The sequence below is a fragment of the Salminus brasiliensis genome, chromosome 2 (assembly GCF_030463535.1).
Source record: "Salminus brasiliensis chromosome 2, fSalBra1.hap2, whole genome shotgun sequence".
In the NCBI taxonomy this organism is placed as follows: Eukaryota; Metazoa; Chordata; class Actinopteri; order Characiformes; family Bryconidae; genus Salminus; species Salminus brasiliensis.
Window position 1 is genome coordinate 26243035 of NC_132879.1, and position 27689 is coordinate 26270723.

General features: G+C 39.9%; 2 protein-coding genes across 2 annotated transcripts in view; one reads left to right on the forward strand and one right to left on the reverse strand.

Annotated features, from left to right (window-relative positions):
- The window catches only part of LOC140548993 (small ribosomal subunit protein eS17), a 351034-nt gene that overhangs the window by 111464 nt on the left and 211881 nt on the right, over positions 1–27689 (reverse strand). The window lies entirely within an intron of this gene.
- nell2a (neural EGFL like 2a) overlaps positions 1–27689 on the forward strand; it is an 80717-nt gene that overhangs the window by 25818 nt on the left and 27210 nt on the right. Inside the window, exons 10-14 of the mRNA XM_072672165.1 lie at positions 1733–1824; positions 2699–2804; positions 2954–3082; positions 16385–16510; positions 26883–27005. Coding sequence (XP_072528266.1) covers positions 1733–1824; positions 2699–2804; positions 2954–3082; positions 16385–16510; positions 26883–27005 — 576 coding nt within the window. The remainder of the gene's footprint in view (positions 1–1732; positions 1825–2698; positions 2805–2953; positions 3083–16384; positions 16511–26882; positions 27006–27689) is intronic.

Genomic DNA, 27689 nt, shown 5'->3' on the forward strand with positions numbered 1-27689 from the left:
TTTCCAATCGTTTTTTAAGGTTCTTGCATGACAGTGATAACATGTAAAGTACTAGGTTGCCTAATTACACTGTGATTATTTTCTTGATAGTGTACAGTATAGTATACAGTGGGGAAAAAAAAGTATTTAGTCAGTCACCAATTGCAATTCTCCCACTTGATGACAGAGGCCTGTAATTGACATCATAGGTAGACCTCAACTATGAGAGACAAAATGAGAAAAAAATTCAGAAAATCACATTGTCTGATTTTTAAAGAATTTATTTGCAAATAATGGTGGAAAATAAGTATTTGGTCACCTACAAACAAGCAAGATTTCTGGCTGTCACAGACCTGTAACAACTTCTTTAAGAGGCTTCTCTGTCCTCCACTCATTACCTGTATTAATGGCACCTGTTTGAACTCGTTAACAGTATAAAAGACACCTGCCCACAACCTCAAACAGTCACACTCCAAACTCCACTATGGTGAAGACCAAAGAGCTGTCGAAGGACACCAGAAACAAAATTGTAGACCTGCACCAGGCTGGGAAGACTAAATCTGCAATAGGCAAGCAGCTTGGTGTGAAGAAATCTACTGTGGGAGCAATAATCAGAAAATGGGAGACCTGCAAGACCACTGCTAATCTCCCTCGATCAGGGGCTCCACGCAAGATCTCAGCCCGTGGGGTCAAAATGATCACAAGAACGGTGAGCAAAAATCCCAGAACCACACGGGGGGACCTAGTGAATGACCTGCAGAAAGCTGGGACCAACGTTACAAAGGCTACCGTCAGTAACACACTACGCCGCCAGGGACTCAGATCTTGCAGTGCCAGACGTGTTCCCCTGCTTAAGCCAGTACATATCCGGGCGCGTCTGAAGTTTGCTAGAGAGGATTTGGATGTTCCGGAAGAGCATTGGGAGAATGTCTTATGGTCAGATGAAACCAAAGTAGAACTGTTTGGTACAAACACAACTCGTTTTGTTTGGAGGAGAGTGAATGCTGAGTTGCATCCAAAGAACACCATACCAACTGTGAAGCATGGGGGTGGCAACATCATGCTTTGGGGCTGTTTCTCTGCAAAGGGACTAGGACGACTGGTCCGTGTACATGAAAGAATGAATGGGGCCATGTATTGTGAGATTTTGAGTGCAAACCTCCCTTCCATCAGCAAGGGCATTGAAGATGAAACGTGGCTGGGTCTTTCAGCATGACAATATTCCCAAGCACACTGCCAGGGCAACAAAGGAGTGGCTTTGTAAGAAGCATTTCAAGGTCCTGGAGTGGCCTAGCCAGTCTCCAGATCTCAACCCCATACAAAACCTTTGGAGGGAGTTGAAAGTCTGTGTTGCCCGCCGACAGCCCCAAAACATCACTGCTCTAGAGGATGGAGGAATGGGCCAACATACCAGCAACGGTGTGTGCCAACCTTGTGAAGACTTACAGAAAACGTTTGACCTCTGTCATTGCCAACAAAGGATATATAACAAAGTATTGAGATGAATTTTTGTTATTGAAATACCAAATACTTATTTTCCACCATTATTTGCAAATAAATTCTTTAAAAATCAGACAATGTGATTTTCAGAATTTTTTTTCTCATTTTGTCTCTCATAGTTGAGGTCTAACTAAGATGTCAATTGCAGGCCTCTCTAATTTTTTTAAGTGGGAGAACTTGCACAATTGGTGACTGACTAAATACTTTTTTCCCCACTGTATGTGTGTGTGTTTCTGAATGTGTGTATGTGCAGCTATGTGCCTCTTTACTGGGCAAGAGTTGGTGGAGGGAGACAGAAGAGCCGTGCATCACCCCACTGGACTATGCCTACTTTATGAATGCAGGGTGAGAGACTTACATAATCTTTATATAAATCCAACATCTGTCAGATGGCAAGAGCATCACACTGTACCAGGAAGTGTTTATGGGCAAATCCCACACACTGCATTCAGCTGTCTTTATAGTGTGAATAAATGATTTCCTGATCTGGGTGACTACACTGTGCTACACTAATAAGAGTTCTTGGGCAAGACTCCTAACACTACATTGCCTCACCTCTGTAATATGAGTAACCTTGTAAGTCGCTCTGCATAAGAGCATCAGCTAAATGCCATAAATGTAAATCTAATAAGTTAAATGTCTCTCTGAGTAAGAGGGACTGCCATACTGCAGTTTACTGGCCAGCTTTCATTACATTTGTGTGTGATAACATTATTGGTATTTTGTCATTGTCATATTAAAACATTTGTCCTTTAAACCTCTTTTTTCACTTTTCACACCTGAAACCACATCTGAAACCACCAGCTGCTTTGTCCAAAATAATATATCATGGTTATGTGTGTCTTTGTTTCCATTAATACGCATACAGTTTTACAGTACAAAGAAATACCTCTCTATGTATCCCAGCTGTAAAAGCCAGAGTCAGAGTGCAGGTTTAGCCATGCTACCCTGCCCCTGGAGCAGAGAGGTTTAGGAGCCGTGCTCGAGAGCCTAACAGTGACAGCTTAGCTCACAGGGGTGTTGAACCCACAACCCTGTGATCAATAAACCACTAACCAAGGAGCCAGCACTGCCTCTACTCATATAGACTGCAGAACATTTTCTTGAGTTATAAAGTGACAATTCTGGAACTATGAAGTGATTTGCTTGTTCTCTGTACTACTTTCAGTACTTCACTACCAAGACACACAGCTCAGTCGTGTGATATATGTGTCCCCAGGGCCGCACCATGCACAAAGTCCAGAACAGCGGTGAGTGTCCTGAGCTCAAATGTCCCGAAGCAGAGCAGTTGACCATTACTGACAGGTGCTGCAAAGTGTGCAGAGGTGAGTCTGCTCTATGGCACTGCCCTTCATCTTATGTTTACAGACATGGAGTGAGATGGAGCTCTTTTGTGATCTTGTACTTCTTTGCCAGTGTTGAAGCACTAACTAGTGACAGTGGCTGACAGTGGATTCCTCTGTGTGTTTTAAAGGCCATGACTTCTGTGCGGAGGGCAACACCTGCATGGAGCACTCAGATTGTCTGAATCTGGATGCTGGAGCGAGCTGCAGCTGCAAGGAAGGGTTCCGCTCTCTTCGCTCGGACAGTGCATACTGTGAAGGTGAGCCGTCCATTATTGTCAGTATGTCAAAATAACAACAGCCATAATAAAATCATTAACAATGATAGAAACACACTTTATAGCCATTGCACTGTAGTATAATGAAACGGAATTCACTGAATGCACACTTTACTAGTGACTAAGAGAAGTGAGAACGCACACTTGGAGCAGTGGACTGCCACTTCAGCGGTTGGACAGAAGTTGGGGGTTAGGTGCCTTCAGCTGTGAAGGTTGATGGAGGAGAAATGGCTGTTTCTTCAGTCCCCCCACTTCCTGCTGGTCCAGGGGATCAAACCAGCAGCAGTCCGGTACCAAGCCTGCTTTTCCAACTTTTAGGCCACAGCTGCCCTATATAATAGTAATAATAATAATAATAATACGAAGTAGAAGAAAGTATTTTTATGAGGCATTATATGAAGATATGAAACAGGTACTGTATTTTGAGCTCCCCAGATAAAGAATTCATCACATGCAGCATTTCCTCTGTTATACTTGGCTATGCATTCCCTTGCCTCAATAACAGCATCAATCCTGCCAGGTAAAAATTATGCCACTCTTTTGAAGCTCCTTTGAGAGTTCCTGTTCATTTTACTCCACTTTTCCACTAACTCTATGCTTCATGTCCAATATTGACATTCGCGGATGACAACTATAAAGTGTCTGTGTGTGTCCACTTTAACAAACATGATGGAACACTGGACACTGTACATTTTAACTGACCAGCAAAATCACCAGATCCCAATCCTGATTCTCAATTTGGAACAGCAGGTGAAACAGCAGGTGCACACTAACTGAATGTGCACCAGATTGTGAAGGATTGGTCTACAATGCTGAGGAGACTGTCCTTACCTGACAGGAATGACACTGTCATTAAGGCAATGTGACGCACAATCAAGCATTAAAGAAGTAATGACGCAATTAAATTGTAGCTGCAGTACAACTAATTTGCAGGTAAGCAGTAAACTTGTATTTATAGCATAGCAAGCACTGGTAATACCAAAGCAACCACTTTGGATACCACAACAACCACCTAGCAAAACCGTAATAACCACCTTGCAACATCCTAGCAACCACAAGACAATCACATAGTAACTCCATGGCCACCACCTAGTAACCACCATAACAAGACATTTTAGCCACCACTCAAAATAGCATATCTGCTGCATAGCAGTACCATATCAACCACTCAGCAAAAACAGTTTCACCCTAGTGATATTGTAGCAATAATTTGAATCACTTGAGCTTTATATAATCACTGCTGCAGTTTAATGCAACGTTGTGATTTTTAAGCTGTGATTTTACTATGCATGTATGTTCATATAGCTGTGCAGTTGAGTTGAGTTGAGTTTAATTTTGAAGTCCCTGTGAGTACAGTAATATACTGCATATTACCTACTGTAGATTACATATCAGAGACATCCTCACACACTTTACTTTTTTGAGTTTGCCTATTAAAATGATTTTAGAAAAAGGGAACCTATAAAGATAATTTAGGCTGCCCTCAAATTCTATTTTCACTGGAGTTATTTTAAGTTAACTGCTTCTCGCTTTTAAAAGCTCTGCGAGGTTATAACGAACACAGGGTGGAGATTTTTTTTTTTTATCTACGGGGTTTTCTTATTCAATTAGGTTTGATTATTGATTTTAAAGTACTTTCCCTTCATTAATAGTGAAAACAACCTGTGTAACCCTTACTGCTCTAAGCTAGCGTTAACCTGTCAGGTAATTAAGAATGAGGTGCATTACCTTGATACATGGCTCCTGCAGTCCTCCTGCTCCCTCGCCGCAGCCCTGCCTGATCTGCACTTGATCAATATGCATATACATTCTTTTTCTGCCCACCTTCCTTTGGCAGTTTAATTGGATGATGTTCGCCATCAGCGGGAGTAAGTCATCAATGTCTTTACCTACCCTGCACCCCGTTTCACATTTTCCTTTGAAGTCCGCTCACTGCCCCGCGCCTGCCCTACTTTTTTAGCATGGCTAATGAATCGCGCCGGATGGTTCTGAGAGCTTTGCCCTGCTCTGCCGTCACCTCTGCACAGATCAGACGGATCTCTAATGAAAGCAGTTCATCTTAGCAGCCGAAAATAAACCGGCGCTGACATGTATGGGCCATCAGTCACCCCGCACTACTTTTACACATGCCACACATGCACATTGGTCAGGTAATTACACAAGACCGGGAGAATATGCATAATTAAAGATGCTATCTTCCACACTGGCTTAAAATGAATGCACAGCTCAGTGGGCCTCATTGGGTTAAGCTCTGCTAGAGTAATGGACTTTCTGGGAACGCAAAGTTCAAATGAATTCTTTAACCTAGAGCATTTAGCCCCTCGAGACTCACTTGAGTTAAAACATTGTGCAGAATGCTGACTACATTTGTACAGGTAATTATCCAATAAGAATCTAGTACCTGCTTTTAAATATATCACTTGATGTAATGATGTTATTACAGTTGTGTTAACAGCGTTAAGTGTCCTCATTTTATTGCTAGAGAGCAAAAATACAAACCTAGCAGTTTGTATTGTAACAGTAGTGTAACCTAAAAATGTTCCAACAGTGAACAGATAAAGCAATAGTGCCCTACTTTAGGACCAATTCATCATATATTTTTCTCCGTTGGGGTGAAACCCAGCACCAGGTGCTTAAAGTAGCTGGACAGATGCTGTATATTGAGCTATTATCCTTTCACTTTCCAGGGATAGAGGTTTTTGAGGATGTTGTGAGGGGGTGTAAGACATTAAATATGCACAGTGGCCACAACAGACATTAATAAAAAACAAACTGAGAAAGCAGAACAACCTGGACAGTTGATGACTTATTATAGTTTTACTAAAATATGAGACACAATAGGATGGATTTAAAAACAATATCATTAAACTATATAATTATATAATTACTGTGTATGAATTTGATATTTAAAACTAACTATGTTTACTTTAAATAGGATGTTTGTGTAATGTTAGATTATTAAATACCGTGCAAAATAATGTAGTGATTTTTTTGAGAACTTAATTTTTACTTTTTCATTTAGTCAGATGTTCTCCTAATTTATAAGTTCTGCATCCCATAAATTGCTTGCATGTTTTATCAAATGTCAAATTAATTTATGCCCCCCCACACAATTTGTTGACTGTTTATTCCTATATGTAAATTTGAACTTCTTTTATCACATGGGAGTAAGCATAGCTATTCTCAGACTCCCGACCATAGAGGACTATGGTGTTGATAGGCTTTGAACCTATCATCTTCTGTCGCTTGACATGTAGACAGTTGGACAATTGCACCACTCTACAACAGCAAAAACAGGTGCATAACTTTGTCCAAGAAAGACTGGAAATGTAAGTTTACTCTGAATTATGTTTAATGCAATGTCATTTTCTTAAAGATGTCCCGATCCATTTATTTTGCCTACCGATACGATCTAAATCTCTTAATGCTGAATATCAACCAATACCAATCCGATATTTGTGTTTTTATGAATAATACAGCCAGATAGTTTAGGTAAGATGTGCTAATACTGAAATTAGATAATTTCATTTCAACTAAGTTACAGGGTAACAGGGTTGTGGGTTCGATTCCCGATCCCCTTTACCCTCTCTGCTCCCCGGGCGCTGGAGTTGGCTGCCCACCGCTCTGGGTGTGTGTGTGCTCACTGTCCCTAGTTCACTAGTGTGTGTGTGTGTGTCACTACCACATATGAGTTAAATGCGGAGGACACATTTCGCTGTACAGTGTACACTGTACAGTGACAAATACGTGCACCTTTACCTTTACCTTTAATATAATTTAATGTGATATTCTGGGCTGATTGTTGTTTTTTTTATTTTTTTTTATAGTCTACTTTTTACAATTATTAATTTTATAGTGTGTTAAATATGTTATACTCCAGTCTGACAGACTTTCTTTTTCCTATCATTCGGCTCCCAGTTCCTTACAAACACTGCAGTGTGTATATATTAGCACACCCTCAGAACTGATATCAGTTGTTGTTTGTCAACTACTAATTTAAAAATAACTGTTGAGTGAGGTGAGTACAGTGAGGTGAATGCTGTATGATTTGGTTTCTACAGCGTGTGTTAGCATTAGCTTTAGCCTCCTATCTTTGTGAACACGCTCTTCAGTGCTGGTTTACGAAATGAAAGAAAGGTGCATGGTTCTCCTGTGGTAAAACAGTGTTTCACTGTAAAATAGCTCTTCGTTGCAGGCTGTGAATAATGTCAACCAAAGACATTAAAACAAAGAACTGGAACTGGATCGGGATTAAAAAAGATGATACCTGATCTATTAAAATGTGCCTGCATCAACCCTGAACAAGATCCACTGAAATTCAGAAGATCCTAGCGAGGGCTCAGAGCTCCACTGCCACAAGACACCCAGTCTGGGGGGACATCATGTCATAAAGGTAGTTTTAACCTGCAGATGGAAACATACAGTACACAATTGGGCTTAACTCAATGTGTATTGTTGATCAAACTGAGATGCGGAGAGAGCTAAAAATGTGAGTTAGGAGAACTATTAACTAAACTAAGTTAAGTTAAGTTAAGTTGAGAAAACACTGTGATCACTGTGACCTCAATAGTTTTCACAGTTTGGTTTGATTGCGAAATCCCAGAAATGTTTCATGCCACAAATTACCCAGTTATTAGCTGCTGTTTGTTATGGAACACAAGATAATCTATAATTAATAAGGCAGCAAGAAATCACAATCTCTGAATGTATTTCTAAACTCATGTATGTATTTCAGACTCAAATTTGTTCCAAAATGGTCCAAAAAGTTCAGGCAGTCTTTTAGCCTAAAAAACAATGTATCACTAGATGTTCGCAAAACTTCACCTCATTAATTCCTTTTTTTTTCCCGCTGTTCCTCAACATCCACTGAGATGCTGGGAATTTTTTTGGGGTGGCGGCGGAGAAGGCGGAGAGCTACTTCTTTAAAGTCGTCATCCACATCGCTAAGCTCAAAATAGACGATGACTCTGACGATGAGATCAGTCCCCTTTCAATTTTTCATGCAGTTGGTGGAAGGGTAGAGACTCAGGGGGATACTCTTTAGAGACAGAGTGCTGCTCTGTCAGACAGAAAAGCAGGGGGCCTCAATTTCTCCCCTCGCCGGGTGCACTCAAGTAGAAGCTGTATTTTCCAACACAGCAAACACTGTTTGGGAGAGTATTACATATCTGTGATAGACTGCTGTGTGGAATGAAGGATGGAGAATGGTCATGAAGTCACAGTGCAGTCACAGCAGGGCCGCAGTGTTCTCCGATTGTGCAACAGGTGTGGGCAAGTAATGAGTACACAGAGTGTGCAAAAGTTCATAAAATCAGTGATGTGTCATTTCATGGGAGTTGTCTTGGATCTTGCGTTTGATTTCTCTGTCCAACTCAGTTAAGGGGAAGCACTCTGCAAAAGAAAGCTGTCCCGAGTTACGTCTAGTTAATATATTTAATATTTCTTATTATCATTTCGTTATAAGAATATGAAACGGTTTTTCCACTGTTCGTTTTGTTGGCAGATAATGTGCTTAACACACTTGGATAGTTTGCTAGTTTCAAGCATTATTTCTCAACACAACGTTATATGCATTACACTACTTTAGGTGCTTTATTTATCTTGTGAACATAATTGTGAAAAGAACCTCATTGGAATAAGACAATAGCCGTCACTATCTTAACGACTCCATGGGATTCCCAGACTCTGTTTAGGGACCAGTGTCTCAAAACCTGTTGAAGGGCTTTATTTGATTGAGTTTGAGTGTAAAATGTCACTAGGTGGAGAGAGGGTAATTGGCGTTGACTGAAGAAGAGCAGCAGAATCCCAAATGTAATTACAGCTGAGATGAAGTCAGGGAGAGAGTGGCGAGTGGGCGAGACGGATGACCTGACCCCTGTCTGGTCAGAGTGACCTTCAGGGCATGCTTCCACACAGATGTGTTCATTATGGGCTGTTTGTAGGCTCAGAGCTCCTCATATACCTCCTCTTTTTCTATTCTGGAGTTAACTCAGCTTAGTTTGGTCACATGTTTTCCTAACTCACATTGTTTTAGTTCTGTGTCTCAGTTTGGTCAAGAATACATGAGTTGAGCCTCAAAACCACTAAACAGTAAATGAGCTGCAGCTGAATTTGCTTCAGTATTTTGTGAGCTGTTTAGTCCCTTGAGTGTTTTCCCTTCCACTCAACTTGTTTACCGTTTATTCCCGTATGCAGGTCAGGACTTCCCCTATCACAACGTGCCCAGACTGAGAGGTTTTTGATCATGAAGAACTGAGCTCTTGGTGGGATTTGAACTTAGGATCTCTTTACCGTTGAGGAGCAGGCAGTTAGACTGTTGTGCCAATCTAGAGCTCTGCACTACATATATATACAATTCTGAGTAAACTTACCATTTAGTTTTTTTGAGGACACAGTTGGCTTCAAGCTCTTGTCAGGAGACAGGAGATCATATGATTAAATCCCATCAACACCACAGTCTGCCGTAGTCTGGCATCTGAGAATAGGCATATATGGGGAAGTTCTAATCTGCAGATGTGGAAAAGATGAACAAACTGAAGTGGAGGTACAGAGACTGAAGATCTTACAAAAAAGTTAAGCCATTTCAGATGCGGCTCATTTACTTAATGTTTTTGAGGCTTAACTCAATATGTGTTGTTGGTCAAATTTAGGTGCAGTTAGGAACTAAGTTGGGTTAACTCAAAAAACAACTTACCCTGCCCTGTAACCACTTACTTTATCATTTGAACCCCTTATGCTCAGTGACTTTAATTACACCTTAACCATTACTAATCACTAACTACATCAGAATCAGAATCTCTTTATTTTGCCAAGTGTGTTACACATACAAGGAATTTTACTTGGTGAGAGCAACACAAGTATGACATGTAACAAACAAACAACAAAACAAACTGTTAACAAGTATTACACTGAGAGAGACAAATACACTATTCAATACATAGAATAATGAATTATAAGCTAAAAAAGTACTAAAAATAATAAAGAGCTCCTTTTATATACAGATATAATTATATAAACATTTACAGAAAATAAACATCTGTACAGCTGTGCAATGATCATAGTGCAAATGCTAATCATGTTGTGTATCAGTACTGTGTTGCAGTGAAATCTAGTTTGGTTCAGTGAGATTTAGAAGCTCAGTTCAGTTATAGATTAGGTTTATAGATGTGGTGTGAGGTGTCCACTGTGGTTTACATGCAAAGCAATGCACAATGCCTGAGTTGTTCCTAATTTCTAACAGTGAGGAAAAAAGACAAGAACTACCGGAGGTTCCTGTTCATTTATTTACAGTGTATAGGCTAAAGTATTGTTTTTTCAAAGGAAGGCAGGTATGTGAGTTCACAAGGACATCAAATCGATAGGCTGATGAATGGATTTGCTCATTTAATTAAAGAAAGGTGACAACCAAGCAATTTACAGTGATGAATGAAATAGATTAAAGCTGATTAGCTTTGTTTAGGATGCAGCTTTACTGTCAGATATGACACCAGTGTTGAGGATTCAGCTGGACTCATTTTTTACTCCCTGCCTTCTACCGAACTGAGCTTTAAATGATGATTGATGATTGCCCCCAATCATACAGGCCTGTACTGTTACACGTGATGAATGTGAGCTTGATGCAGAGTCTCGTTCTCGACAGCACACATGCACGTACACACACAAAGTAGTACATGCCTCCAGCACTTTGGTTGTTGAGTGAAGACTTACTCAAAGTGCTGTTTAGATGGGACAGCATAATTCATTAGCATTAATCTGGCCTGTCACAGTTCATTCTGCCCCTCGCATTGTTGTTTGCTTTATTGTTTCTTATTCTGCTTGGCCGTGAGAGTCATCACATGTCGTTCAGTGATTTACTACCCGTGAGTGTGTGTTAATGAGGCTACAGCAACAGCGTGGCAGCTTTCAGAGGGTGTGCTGTCGCTGTCTCCTTTTCATCTCGTTGCTGCTTTGTTGACACCTTGCCAAATCCTGTTAATGATCCAAGGTGCTTTCAAGGTATTCTGTCTCTTTGTCAGTTAAAGCCTCCGTAGAAAGGACATTAAGGCAGTGTGTTCAAGTGCCTCTCAATGTCCGCAGCCCTCCTGTGGACTCTAAACACACTCTCAGAGACCCAGGGCCTGCAAAGGCTAATTAGAATGAACTAGCAAGACATGATATTAGCTGTGTAGGGTGGCAGGTAAGGCAGGTCGTTACAGCAGTGAAATAATGCAAATCAAATCAAGACTTACTGGTATTTGACAGTGGCTGAAGTACCTGCGGAAAAAGTGTATTTCCATCAATTAAACCTAGCTACCACTTTCTAATATGCCTTCCTCTGGCTATAATTCAGAGCTCAGAGGGCATTTTTGAAATGTAGCCCATGATTAACCGGCAGGAATCGCAGACATTCAGAAGGAAAGGAGTATTCATGCAGGCAGGATTTCAGGCGATCACTATGCAGGCAGGCAGTATTGTAGATGATCAGTACCCTGTCCACTGTGTGCTTCTGTGATGCCTGTCCGTTTCACACTCTGTCAGTCATCTGTGGTAGGAGTTGAGCCACGGCAGCAGGCAATGTGCATGTGCTGCACTTAAGAGCCCTGTTTCTGTCAGACTGTGTGCTGTCAGGCAGACAGCTCTGTGGCTGACAAAGACTCACACACACACACATACACACAGTCCTTTAAACTGAGAAACACGTCTCCATGTATATAAAGATGCTGCCATATTGCTCTTATACACTGCAGACAGCATATCTCAACTGTATTAAAAATTGAAGTCGTAATAACCTTAACACACTTCGCACACTGTTCTTTATTCATTCTTAATGAATACTGCAGTTGCCTTGACCTATTAAGCAAGTAACAGTCTGTGTGTTTGTTTAAAAAATTCTTTTAAATGTTTTTTCTAATAACTGAGTTTCTTAAAATGGTTTGGGAAACGAACACTCTGTTAATTAAGTCCATTCATTATCCTTTATGGCCAGTGCACAGCAGTGCAACAGAATTTAGCTGTCGCGTTTAACCCGTTCCATAGCAGTGAACACACCCTCATAAGGCCAATAAGGACACACACTGGGAGAAGTGGACAGGTACTGCAGCATGCAGGAGCTATTGGGGGTTAGGTGCTCCTCAGCAGTGAGAATGTTGAGGGGAGAGAGGGGAGAAATAGCTGTTCCCGCACTGTCCCTACCCCTACGTTCTGCCGGTCCAGGGGATTGAACCAAAGTGACCAAACATGCTTCTGTATGACTAGAAACAGTACAATCATGAAAACACTGTATTGTTCATTAGGTCTAGGCTGAGAATATATTATATATTATATATATATATATATTAATATATATATATTAAATAGTGGGGTATATTTTACATAAGTGGTGGATTTTTCTTTAATTCTGTGCCACATTTTAAAAGGGTTTTTACTAAATATTTTGCTTACACGTTAACCATTACCTTCATACAAATCTTTGAATCCAGGCTCAGGGATACTAATTAAGAGACTAATTAAACACTGTTAAAAAAACAGCACAAAAACGTAACTACACATATAAATAATTTAAATAAGAAGGTTATAATGTCGATTTTCAGGCTGATACATAAGATCTGCTTCTGGTACACAATTGAATGGATGAGCTTGTCTAGAATTAGGGTACAAATGCATCAGTTTGGCAATAATTTAGTTTAAAAAATAAGCAATTCCAAAAAAAAACCCCAAAACACTGGATGTTTGTGTTGTTACACATCATCAGTGCAGAATGTAGTTATTATAAAAAATTATTGATTAATATGAACTATTAGCACAGCTGGTACTTATACAGTAATTGCATTACCATTAAATCAACTGCAGCTATAGGATGATGCTCTGTAACGCTCACATAGAAGTTCATAATGGAGTCCAGATCATGATAATATTGCAGTAGTTTGTCTAGATTTACATTCGCGTCCATGTTTACTGTTCTTGCAAAGCGTTTTGCCTAATTCTTAAAAAGTAGTTCATGTTTAAATCTTGAGATGTTTTCAGATTTTCTGACCTTATGCCATTTTAATTTGGTTTAAATTCTTTATTAAAACCATTTAATAAATGGTTCTATTTTGCAAGAAGTATAATGTAGTTTAGCTAGAATATAACAACACTGCTTTAATGTCTGATGCAAGTACATAGCCTCCAGTTACAGCACATCGCTAAAAGTATGTTTTGAATAGGGCATTTTTGCTTTTCATCTGAAGATCCAAAGACATTTGCATTCTGCTAAAGGTTGAGATGTTTATTTGAGACATTATTGTGCCAGAATGTGATGGCTCACATCGGTAAAGCTCAGTAACGTGTGAAAGTATGAATCTGTGGTCATGTGTTTATATCATTGTCTTGCATGTCGTGTAGGAGGACATTTCTAAGCGGGTTTTGTTTGCTTGAGCATATGGCATTTGTTTAGACCGTTAATCTTCTTGTTGTTACTGTATGTTGCTTGTTTACTACTTCTGCTGTAATGCAGTTGTGTCTAATTGGAATAACTCGCCATATTTGAAGCCATGCTTCTCTGCCAGCTCTGATGCACATGATTGATGTTGCTTTGGTGCCAGCGAAATAGAAAAACAGCTGTAAAGTCCAAGGAGTACCTAACGCTCCGTTCATTTGTCTCTTTGTGTGAATGAGTCTCCTGACTCTGATCAGTCTTGGAGTAAAAGCGTGCATTGATTTAACAGGCTTCATTTACAGTGCTGCAGCACGTTATAGGCCCATGCGTGGCAGGACAATCAGGGGAATGGAATCCCTAATGGAGGGAGAAGTCAGTGCCGTGGCTGTGAGGGCTCAGTAATCTCTCGCTTGTGTGGGGGCTCAGCGTGAAAATTGTTTATAGAGTTGCTTTAATCACTCAGGTAAGATTGTTTGGTCATTGTGTCAGTGTGTTTGCATTAGTCCCAACTCAGACCCAATCAAATTTAAAACTAGTGAACACAAATGATGGCTCAATGAATTGAAGACGTGAATAAATGAGTGAAGGAATAAATTGATGGCTCAGAGTGTCAGTATGTGAGTGAATTTGTGATTCCGGTACAGCACATTGTCTTTGCTAGCCTGCCTGCCAAGCTAGGACTGAAGAGTGAAGAGTGATGGGAAGGACAGGCTCCGATGCTGAAACGACCAGCATTCATTCAGCCTGCTGAACGCTGAGAGTCGTTTAAGGCTCTTCTCAAAGTTATTTGGTTCTCTCGAGGCAGTGTGAGAAGAGAGAGAGAGAGAGAGAGAGAGAGAGAGAGGGAGACATCTGCTTGTTGTTTTGTATGTGTATTCAGTATATTTATACCATTTACTCATTAAAGTACACTAAGTGTCTTTATTGAAACACACAGGCAGTTATCATAATAAGATCTGAAGATCTGATGAGAGAGTACAAAGTTCTGTGAGGTAAAGAATACCAATACAAGCAATGACCTGAGACGAGGGTTCGAAGCAAATTTAGCGGGTTTCATTTAAACCATTTGAATTCAGCCATTCAGTCATACAAATGGATCATAAATGCTTCTGAACAGCACTGGTGAAAATTCAAAGACCTTTTTTATAAGGCTTATGTGAGATTTGATTTAAGACCTTGTATTTGACTCGTATTTATCGGCCTACAACCACTAGTGTTTTGTGTCTTTTGCCTCTCGGCTTCTCTGACGCGATCTAAAGTATCTTCCGACATCTTAAGACTGCTGTTCATTGGTCAGCCAAGGCTGAGTAAAGAACTCCTTTTATTTTTTCCCACTAGAAAAGTGCCTCAGTTTTATAGAAGCTTTAACATGGCTTTATATTTGACTCTGCGTGTGAAGCTGTGTGTGCAAAGCTGACTGACTGAACTTTAGCCTCTTTGAAGTGCAGATGTAATGGCACAACTGGAAACGAGAAAGCTAAGTCTCTAGACAGTTAGCCTGTTGAGCTGAGAGCTTGTAGATCACTCGGCTGTATTGTAACCCCCATCATCTCACATATTAGTGATGTACTTTTTGATTCATTTTGATGTTCAGAAATTCATAAAAGAGCTGTTCATTTGGTGACTGTGCTTGAGTAGTAGAAGCTACCCTGAATAAGCTCATGAGCTAATGCTAATGCTAGAGCTAACTGATGTTGCGGTAGATGGTGACTTGTTTTCTATACAAAGTAGTTTTATCTTCAGTGGACAATGTTTGCAGTATGGTAGACAAGAAAGCATCACAATCACTCTTATTAAGGTGGTATTGCCTTCTTTTCGACTTTTGACTTTCGAACCCGATCTGGGTGAAAAAAAGTGCTCAAAAGGAAGGAAAATAGCCCAGTGACAGCTTTGGCAACATGCCCACATTCATGTTTTGTTTTAGCAAAATGGAAAATAATATTAATTTTTTTCCAAAAAAACCCTACCATTTCCATGTTCTAGTGTTCACATTTATCAGTGCTATTTAAAAAGAAACACACAATATGATATGTTCATCTTCCAAAAAACATTTTTCCCACCTCAGGCATAAAATTCCTACTAATATTATGAATTTAATTCAGACACGGGGCTGTATTCAGAATAAAACGTGACGGGATGAAATGTGGCGGGATGGTAAATTTCATCCTAAAATGACCACAGGTTCTTGAGTTTCTGACCTAGCACACATGTCAATTAATTTGAAATATAATTGTCTTTGTATTAATGGTGTGGAAATGTTATAAAAACATTAAGTTGTCTCTGTATATTTTGTAGTTTGCTTGAGCTTGACAGACTATCTGAAATAAAACAGCAGCAAATAATCAATGTAAAAATGTCAGAACTTGCCTTTTGCTGTTCCTGGATGCTCCAAAGATGTCAGATGCTCTTTATGATGTCATGTACATTATTTATAGACAAAACAGTCTAATGTGACAGGGTGGTAAGTCAAACTGGGGAAGGCACATATATTAAAAATGTTTTACTAAATATGTTTTTTTTTGTTTTTACTTATGTAAAAATGTGAAAATGGCCATGTACTAATGAAATATGATTAAAATATTACCCTTTAATAACACTTGAATTAGTACATTGAAGCTTTAGAAACACATTTAATGCATCTCATGAAACATTGTGGACACAAATTGTACCCGTTTCAAAGAATGACTCCCATGTATTTCCTACCTGGTTGTTCATAATAGAATAACGAATACCTGAATAGTGATTTGAGGATTCAAATACTGGAATCTGGAATGATTAACCAAGTGCTCAGATACCCATATCCATTTCTGTGACATTATGCGAACATTATGTTGAATGTTAAACGTTGTACTGAGAAGTTGTTCTGTTGTAATTGTGTTTTCTGACAGATATTGATGAATGTGCGGAGGGGAAGCATTACTGCAGAGAGAACACGATGTGTGTGAACACACCCGGATCCTTCATGTGCATCTGCCATACTGGATACATCCGCATCGATGACTACTCCTGCACTGGTAAGAGAAAGACACTGCAAAGCTGGTGCACACAAGCTGCTGATTGTGTAACAGAATGAGTGACTGTTCATATAAACCAGTGCTTTAATGAAGTGTTCTGCCAGATACCCTGTGTCCTTTACTCAAAGAACGGGTAATTCCCAGTTCACCTGAAATGTTTACCGTATCCGATGTTTTTCCTTGGATAAGCTGTTTCCTCCAAGCTGTTACAATGTAGGGATCAAGGGTGCTAGTCTGTTCAGTGATGGCGGTGGCAGATATAACCCTAATTCCAAACTAGATCTAATAGAAGTGACTCTGTTGTCCTTGTTTGCCATTCTGTAATTAAAAAGCCATTCTCACTAGTGCAGTGTAGCATGGTGCGAAGCGGGATAAGCCTCAATAGCACAGGGGTTTGGTAGTGTGCACTCTGCTCTATTAGAGGAATACAGTGATTTGATTGAGCAGGAAAGCACTCTGCGTGTTTGCCTGCCTGCTAGTCTTTGTGTAGAGTGGCTGGATTTGCCTGGTTGGTAGGGATACAGTCAGGCTTGTGTTTATGGACATGATTTACCAGCACTTGACCCAGATCTACTCATATGTGTATGTACCTTTTTTATTTACTGTGCTGATCTGCATTCTTGACTGCTTCAAATGCACTCAGCATCTATTCCTTGTCCTCTACATAAGTGCTTACAACCCCGGTCCTGGAGGACCCCCTGTTCTGCACATTGAACTAGTTGGGGCTTGTTAATTAATTGACTGGCCGGATCAGATTGGGAGCATAGTAAACACTAAACTGTGCAGGGGAACCACAGCATCCACTGATCTAATCATATGAGTGGGAATCTATTACTTTGGACATTTACATCTGTCCTTGTCAGTGGCTATGCAGCTGTATATCCAACTCGGATTGGGGAATTCACTCAAGGAACTGTGAAGGAATGTCCCTTGTGTAGAAGTGCTTTTCGTAAGTGCTGACCTCCATGTGAATACAACTGCTGTATATACATTAACTTGATTGTAGACTATATTGCATTTCTCATTGTGTGTTTTTTTTTTTTACCAGACTACAGATACACAGTTTCAATCATTTAATTGTTCTGAGGATCAATATCGGAAAGCTGATGGATTAAATTTGCCACAGCAATTTCCAATAGATCACTATTAAAAAGACTGAGAGCTCGGAGCGGCCGCGCGGCGCTTTGCATCCCCCCTATAAAAGTCAATTTGTGTGATTAAGTTGCCCGTTCCCTGGCTTTACTACAATGACTTTGTTGTAAGAGGTGCTCGCTACAGTCAAATGGCTGTCGTCCTTGCACTGAGTTATGAAGATAGAGCTGCACTTGCACCATCATTGTCCTGGCACATATTTTGAGAGATAGCTCCTCCTGGCAAGCACATGCACACACACACATACAGAAGAGGGGAATTGTAAATGGCCTTCAGATGTCTGTAAATGATATTAAAGAAGCTATTGAAGGTGAAGAGAGAGAGTTCTTATACCTTTGAAGAAGAACACAAGACACTTTGTTGAAACAGTACAGCGTCTATCTGCTTTTATTGTAGGTAACGCTCTGTAAGTTCATGGTTGGTCTCCTTAATGTTTCAGTGCTCTGATGTTGTATTTTCTACATGGGCTCAGGCTCTGTCTGAATGAATATAGAGGATGTAGACTTTGTGCTCCCTGTTCCCATCTTTGATTCAGTCTAGTTATTGCCTATTCTGTGTGCCTGATGAGCATGATTACAATCTCCCACCGAGTGGTTCAGTGTTTGACTGTGTTGTATTTGTATTTGACAGACCTTCATTTTCCTATCTTATCACTGTATAATGAAGACATGGTGATGAAATTTAGAAGAGTTAGTATGAGGTAACAGAAACACAAGGAAGATCTTTGAAGAATGAAGCAATGCAGTTACTCCTCAGTGATACCACTGATCTCCTGTTGCCTGTTAGCACACAAATAGCAGAAACTGCTTATGCAGAAAAAATGAGGTTGTACTTTGCCGAAGGCCTAGGCTGAAATGTGACTTATTTGCCTATGCTTTCCTACCATTGTGTTAAAGAAAATTGAATCCATTTTTGTTGTTTAGCTTCACCTTGAGTATGGATCATATTTGCTATTTCAGTATTATGTTCTGTTTGGCAGTCTTGTACAGTTGCAAGAAAAAAAAACAGAATCATTAATAACTGAAAACTGAAAAAATCACTGACATTTTCTAGGCTGCACTGTGGCTGTTTACTTAATGTGCTCAATAAAAGATGTTTTATTAGTTAGTTATATAATTATATAATAAGGATTGTGACTATAATAATAATTGTCACTTAGATAACTATTGGACCATGTTTTGTTAGTAATCAGTGCAAAATCGGGTACTTTAGAAGAGTTTACTGACTTTTTTCTAGCCTGGCTGGATACTCAATGTGCTAAGTAAAAGACATGAACAGTTCAACTATGCTGTAGTAGTTAGCTACATTGTGTTTGTTTATAATCGTGACTTAGATAATGCTCAGACCACATTTTGTTTGTTATCAATGCAGAAATCCAGGTAATTTATCTAACTGGATTTCTTAGGTTAATTCAGGGGTTCACTTACTTTTTCTAGCCTGCACTGTGGATGTTTACTCAATGGAGTAAACTCAATAAAGCCATGAGCAGTACAACTGTTTGTGTTGTCAGTTTACTTAGATTGCATTTGCCTATAATTGTGACTTGAATAATGATCACAGCCCATTTTATTAGTAATAAATGCAGAAATCCAGGTAATCCCAAAGGGTTCACTTACTTTTTCTTGCAAAAGTATAAAGACAATATTGTGGGAAGATGGTTACGTCTTTAAAAATCAGCTCAGAATGTTTTTTTTTTTAACTATATATACTTTAGTTTTCTCAGCCAGCAGTAAAACTCCTCACAGTGTTCATTGTTTCATTGAGGCTTTGGCAGCAGACAGACATGCCGCTGTGCCAATGCCGCTCCCCTATCGTCCTCTATCCCTGCACATTATTTCTGTCCCACGCTTTGAATGCCACTTCATAAAGGAAAAAGCACTCTCACAGTTAGCTCCGTCTGCCAACAGGACTGCTGAATCAAAGAGCCTCCTAAGTTGAGCTGAAACATTCCTCAACAGTCCAACTTTTAATTAGATGGATCTCTGGCTCCGTTTGAGGAGAAACAGGCTGGATTAGTCCTGTGAGTTTTTCCTTTGAACGCAAGAAAATGAATTGCTCTCCCTCAGAAAGGCACACAACCACACACACATGCATGTGCACACAAACACACACACGTTTAAGTGCAGAATGTTTGTATTTGCCAATTCAGTGTTGGTGTATTGACTGTACCTCAGCCACAGGTGTTGTAATTAATGGCTGGTGAGCATCAGTTTGCTTTGAATGTTAACCCACAGAGAGATTTTCTAGTCCCTAATTGCTTGCAGTCACACACACACACACACACAGTCTGTGCAGTCTGCACTATATTAATCCAGCTCCACTTTGTAATAGTACTCTGATAAAACACTATTTTCTCTCACTCCTCCCAAGAGACAAAGGCAATTAAGCAGATTGCAGACCACAGCAGTTTGTGTCCTGGCCTTCGAGACATTGATGATATAAAAACATTTATTCATGTTAAGATAAAACTTTACCCCATGCAGGTAACTAGTGGGTTTGAACGTGTCTAAGCGTGGTGAAGGAATCTCTTATCTTCTGGCTGTTATCAAGGTTAAATAAGCAAGCAACATCTGGAATCCAGTTCTCAAAGTTCTCAAGGTTGTCATTAACAACAATATAGTCTGTTGCAGTTTGTGAATTAAATATCACATGTGCTGACTTTCAGACATACTTATACTGATACTCTGGGTGAGCCTGTGCCCACTGCAGCCTCAGCTTTCTGTTTTTGGCTGTTAGAAGTGCAACCTGGCATGATTTTCTGCCATTTTTTGACATGTTGTGTTGTGCATTCTGAGATGCTTTTTTTGCACACCATAATTGTACAGAGTGGTTATCTGAGTTACTGTAGCCTTTCTTTCAGCTGCAGCAAGATTTACTATTCTCTGTAGACCTCTCTCCTCATGTATTTCTGTTGTGCTGAAAATCTCAGGAGATCAGCAGTTCTAGAAGTACGCAAACCAGCCCACCTGGCACCAACAATTATGCCATGTTCACAATTTCCCCTTGCTAATGATTGATGTGAGAATTACCTGGCTCGTATCTGCACGATTTCATACATTACACTGCTACCGCACAATTCTCAGATTACATAAACAGGTGTATATATGAGGGCCAGGCGGTATGATGTATATCATATTATTTTTCATGACTCTGGGATATTTTAATTTATAAATGTTTTTGTTGGCATTTTTGGGCCTTTATATAGGTTTGCAGCTTATTCTTGTGTCAAGAGTACATGTAAAAAATGCAAAAATTAAAACCACAGTATGTAGAATGATACTGTGAAACCATAGAATGAATTTTAAATGGCCACCCAGCACTAGTTTATTTTTATCTTATTTCTGTATTTGTTTAATTGTGGCACCAGTGTTTTTTTTATCTATTCCAACTCACCAGATGCTATAATAAATGAGCATGAACATTTATTGAAAATCACAATATTTGTTTAGCCATATTGCAAACCTCTATGATATTGTATGTGGTTTGGTTTTTAATACGCTGATGGGAGGTTTCCATATCGTAGGCTAGGTATAACTTGCTTTTATATAAGGTGCCATTAGCTGAGGTATAATCAGAGCCTGTCAGTTACTTCAGAGTTGGGTCAATGAATGTTCAACAACTTGTTCTGATTGGCCAGTCATCACCACTCTTATATTATCGGCCCTCCATTCTCCCCTTCAACATGAAGGTCAAGATTTCACTTTCCTCTCACTGAGGTGAGGCAGGGCCTCAAGTGCTTCAACACTAATAAAGATTAGCCTATAATCCCTTCCTGCTCCCCCCTTACTTTCGATCTCTCTCCCTTTTTTTTACTCTCTCTTGAACTGTGTGTGTGTGTGTGTGTGTGTGTGTGTGTGTGTGTGTGTGTGTGTGTGTGAGTGAGTGTGCTTGTGTGTGTATTTGTGGGTTTTTGTCCAGAGGTGCGTAAGAAAGCTTTAATCTGATGATAACAGAGCTGCCCGAGTCTTTTCAGATTTGTGCTGCTGTTGGGCGGGAGGAGGGTGCATGTGTGTATCAGCTACCTCGCTTACCCACAGGGGCTCATGGGGGACACAGGATTAGAGCTGTCCAATTCAAAGAGTCCCCTAGCAACAGTGCACCAGTGAGACGCCCCTGTCTCCCCACCGTCTCCCCGTGCTCCTGCCTGACTGTGTGTGAGCTTCACTCAGAGCCTTCAGGGCTTCAAAAAGAACAGTGCATCATTGGATCTGCGGTCAGAACCTATAAATGTAGTTCTGTGAATGCAACACCTGTCAGTATTGGGGAAATGAATGCTGCTCTAGTTCCTGTTCTGCGGCAGCTTGCTGTCAGTCACACTTTATTGCTCCTCAGAATGGTTCCATTCCAGATTTTGTAAATATATATATATATATATATATATATATATATATATATATATATATATATATATATATATAAATTTTATGAAGCCTTGATATGACATTTTTTCAGGATTGACAGAAGTAGTTGATGAATGCATCAGAATCTCTTTTCTGTGTCAGTTTTACAAGTCTGTACCTCCGTCTGTTGGTGCTTTATGCCTGCGTTTTCAGAACAGGGCCTGCATAGCTTGATAAGAAAGGCGAATGCATAAACGCAACATCTGTTGCTTTTCAGAGCGCTCATGTGTTTGGGGATAGTATCTGATATGCATGTGTTTCTCCACAAGCTGACTTTTTATTTACTATTTTTTCACGATGGGGGTGAAAGAGCTTGTTTTCAGGTTCTTTTTCATGCCATAAATAAATGCGCTTCATTAGCATCCAGCTTTCGGATTTGATATGCAGCTCTCACGGAGCAGCAGCAGCAGCATCCCTCTGCCTCTGCGCAGATGTTCCAACAGCAGTAAAAACCAGGAGAGGAGGAGAGCAGAGAGAGCCGGCATTCCCCCAGTGACTGCCTGTACATAATTGATTGTTTATCTGTCAGGAGCATGAACGACAGCAGAGAGAGAGGTAGAGTCAGACAGAGATGGAGAGAAAGAGAGAAAGAGAGAAAAAGAGAGCGAGAGAGAGAGAGAGAGAGAGAGAGAGAGGGTAGATTTGAGTGGCAGGAGCAGAGAGAGTGTCCGTGTCTCAGCAGACCTGTTTATACGCGTGCAGTGGCACACAGTGAGCAGGTCCAGCTGCCAGCAGGCCGCAGTGACCTTGGGTTAATCTCTTCACCCCCTCGGTTTGACACTTCATTTCTGCTTCATTCTGACTCTCTGTGATAGGATTCCTATGCCTAATTCAATGCTGCATGGAGACAGGATTTGCGTGCGCATGTGTTTGTGTGTGTATGCTCTTATGCTCGAATGTCCTACAGTATGGTCCGATGTGTTACACTCCCCTAAGCAAAGCATTAAAATGTCACTCTCACTTTGGATGAGTGAAAGCCATGTCGGGAGCCATGAGAGGTTTGGGGCGAACAGCAGACAGCGGATGTCCTCCTGTTGAATATCGAGCTATGCTTTAATTCTGATTAGCATTCTGCTCTTCTCTAAGGTTCGGTCTCTTGGCACTTTTTCACACTTCAGCATCCAAGATCTAAGCTTTGTGCTAAGTGTGATATGCTGGTGTATAGGATAAAACACACCTGCTAAATAACCCAAAAATATTTTGGCTCACAGTACTGTACCCTGATCAAGAAAGGAGAGGATGTCCATCTCACCTGGACATCCACAATGAAAGGCAATAATGAGATTGACTCAAGCCGTATTAAGCTTTTAAGCTCTTACTTAGTATTCAGTGACTACATGAGTGTCATTGGGTGGGTTACTTTAAAGGTGACCTAGAGTGTAAAGCTGTATTTTTGCTTGGATATTGAATAAGAAAAGACCAGACCCTACTACAGACACATACATCATAGAACAAGTTAAAGTACTCAAGGAATACATTTTACACTTTTAAAACTGTATTTGGGGTACAGATTGCTAATTTGAAGAAAATGAATTTTGTAATTGAAAAGATAGCAATAATAAAGCAATCTGATCTGATTACTTTGTAACTTTTTAAATACTTATATTTTATTTATTTACTTATTAATTTAATTATGTTTATTAATTTGTTACTTTTTTCTCTTTTTTCCCTATTTGGTACTGCCAATTAATGTTTAGAACTCCCCCTTGAACTAGCAATGCTCCCAACATTAGGAGAGTAGGGCCACCTCCTCTTTTTCAAACTGCCACCAATGTGGCATCACCAGGTACCTCAGAGGAAAGCACCAGGTGATAGAGTGATGAGGTGAGACAGCACCGTGTACCCATCCAGAGAGAGCATCTCTCTCCCACTACGGCCACTGATGACAAAGCGCCGTGGCTCTTATGGTACAATAAGGTGAAATTGTCTATCATCATTTGTATATTACACCTATATATATATATATATATATATATATATATATATATATATATATATATATATATATACATAAATATATATAAAATCAAACCAAATGACATGTCATTTGGAATACAAAATGTAAATAAATGTATTAATTGTTTTCATAATGTTTTTTTAATACTTGTGGGATGTACTGCAGAGGAAAAGAGAGGGAGATAAGTAGTTGGTATTATGTCTCCCACACAGTCATTATCTGTTGTCATTTGGCAAATCTAAGTTGAGCAATCTGTGGAAATAGTTGGAACATTAAGATCACACATTGTACAGCTAGTAAATTGTGTGAGTTAAGACATGCACACTCGTGAGCAGAGAAAAAAGGTGACAAGTTCAGAAAGCAAGAGTAACTGATGGATAAAATCAAGTAGATGCTCCCTTAGCCCTCTTTGATTACAGCAGCCCCTGAAACCAGCATGTCTTTGTAAAGGAATTAATTTCACACAAAGACTGAAAGTTATAGCTGTTTGTTTTAGAATCTTCAGAATTTTATACTGGTCGTTGCCTTTGCACATTTAGACAGTTTTTAGATCGGCATGATTCATGGGAGGGCTATGTTTTTCGGCCAGAAATAAAGAGTATGCCTGTATGCAGCTTTAATGTAATGTGGCTGGTAATCTTCCGTCTTTTACATGTGTTCTCTTTCCACCCAGTCCTGCTCATGAGAATTGCAGAATTGAAGTACGGGCCCTTGAAGTTAAAGTTAAGAATACACCGCTTCACGATCAAGCGGTCATAGTTCCACTTCATATTTGGCGTGTGTGTGAAGTGAGGGAAAGTAAAAACACTCTTGATCATAGTTTCAGTCAGAGAGCACTCATGTAGGAATGAGTCATACCCTGACTCTCCATAAGTCAGTGAGTCACCACCTTTCTCTTTTCTCTCTCTCTCTCTCTCTCTCTGACTATCTGTCTGTCTGTCTCCCTTTCTCTCTGACTATCTATATGTCTCTCTCTGATTGTCAGCCTGTCTCTCTGTCTCTCCTACGTCTTTCTTTTAGTCCATTCCAAAATAAAACAGACACTTGCTATGAGCTCACCAAGGAGTCATCCAAGCTTTCCATGTGAAGAACAGTGGAGCAGACTTGTTAATGGAGGAATGTGTCATACTGTCTGATAGATGGAGCTGCATAAGACAGTGGACCTTCAGTTGGAATAATCTTGCCTACAGTTTTAGTCAGTGTGTTTCCCCTGGGTTTGCTTCTGGAGTCCACATCTTATTTTGAAAGCGGTGCTGTTTAGAAATAAACCTGCACTGTTGGTGTAGGTTCATTACACACTTATTACACACTGCTATGCCTCAGAGATGCCCTAGAATGTCAAACTGTACTTATCTTGGCATGGTTGAATAATAAGTGTTCAGTGCATGAACTGTCTCTTCATTTAAAGGAAGATCTGGCATAACCAAAACAGAGCTGTGAAACAGGCAAATTCCAAAACCTTAACATAACAGTTTTGACTCATTATACTTACACCCCAAACTATCCATAAACCCAGCCCACTAGTGAAAACCCTAGACAGAGCTGGCGAAACGGTAAAACGCGAGGACGACTTCAGGAGAATATGGTTATGTTAATACTGGAGAGCAGCACACCACCACCAGACTCTACTGGTTATGGGGATACTGGTTGCTGTGCTAACCAGACCTTGTGACCATGGCTTCTTCTGTGCGAGTGTCCACAGTAGGCGAGCTCAAACTCGACACGCAAAAAAAGCAAAAGCTGAAGAGAGCAAACAGGGATCTGCACTAGGCTAAAAGCAAATCCTAATCTCTTCTCTCCCTTAAAACACAGCTAATTACCAAACTGACATGAGCACACATCAAAAGGGAAAGTACTGGTTTCTATTTTTTACCGGTAAGACTTGAGAAAGCCAAACCCAGGGAAGTGAGTGGGGGCAAGGCTACAAGCTAACCTGGCTACAGTCTCTTCAGCTTGATAACCTCACACAGCACTGAGAGTTGTGTTACACTGTTGTTATGCTATAAACTATGCTATAATATGCTGTAATAATATACTATTACATATGCTGGTTCTGGTGATGTAAACCAGCCAGTAATGTATTGGGTTTTTTGTTTACAAGCCCACAATAAAAGAAAAATATTTTTACATTCTGAGGCAAAATAACAGGGTTGTAAATTACCTTGTAATTTGAGCATTTTTCATGTCTACCAAATTAATGTTTAGGCAACTCGTTTGCATTATAGTTAGCGTTATTAAGGAAAAATAAACCTTAGGGTGTAATACAGCTGGGAAGTCACGCATAATATTTATTTTTATTTGTTGGGAATATTCTTGAACAACTAAGCAGAGGGCTGAATTGACCTTGGTACCACAATTGTCTCCTGCTGGATCCACCAATGATATGAATCAAAGAAGATTATTTATGAAACATTTGCAAATGGAATAGATCTATCTCACAATCCCTTGCGGATAAAGATCTCCCTCCGTGCTCATGGTCAAATGGAGGGCAGACCGAAAATGCATCTTCAGCATTACAAGGTCTTTCTGTGTGTGTGTGTGTGTGTATGTGCATGCATTTCTTAGACTGTTTGCACAGGAAGCTTCAAAAAGTTCAATTCAAAGTCATTCCAGTGTAAAGTTTTCCTCTCACCTTCTGTGGCTGTAAAGGAGGCAGTTATGGTAATCTATCAGCTCGCCTACTGAGCCTGATTTCTCCCCAGGTTTCCTCTCCACTTTCCTCAGCTCTGGACAGTAGCGCACAATACCACTATTCAAAATGAACTCAGCACAACGTTTTGTTTTCAATCATTGTCTCTTATTCTCTCTCTCTCTCTCTCTCTCTCTCTCTTTGTCTGTCTTTCTCCGTCTCTCTCTGTTGTAGAGCATGATGAGTGTATGTCAGGACAGCACAACTGTGATGAGAACGCATTGTGTTTTAACACTGTGGGTGGACACAGCTGCTCCTGTAAACCTGGCTACACAGGCAACGGCACCATCTGCAAAGGTAAGACATACATTGTAACAAAACCCAGCAACCCTACTCGGGTTTAGTTACCCACATTTTGTATGGCTGCATATGTTTTACCTGCTACCTATGGGAACCTCTGTTCTACCCTTTTACTATGACTATGTTGTGTTACGGGTCGTACTACGCATAATGGGCAGACATTTATATTAGGGCATAATTAAAGCAACACTGTGTAGCATTTTTACCTTTAACAGCTTTCTCTATTCTGGCTACTCTGGACTCACACTGCCAGCTGCACTATGCAACTTGGACAGGCTGGACAATGCTCTCGAGAACATATTCGTATAAAACCCTGTAATTTTACTCCACCATGTCAGTCCCTGTGCTTTTTTCAATTTCTATGATGTTTTTTTTTTTTATCTCTCAGCTTGTACAGAAATCATGTAAGCTTGCCCTTCTGGAGGGGTGTCTCAAAGCATGAATTTCCAATTCTTGCATAATACTGCTTTACATTTTCACACAGTTTGGGTATTTATATCCCTATATAGTATATTTCCCTATATATATATATATATATATATATATATATATATATATATATATATATATATATATATATATTTAAAAGTGCAGAAAACTTAAATGTACACCATAGTAATCCACTCCTACTCATTAACACAAGTGTGCAAAGTGTAGAATCTATTTGGGTTTAGGTATATA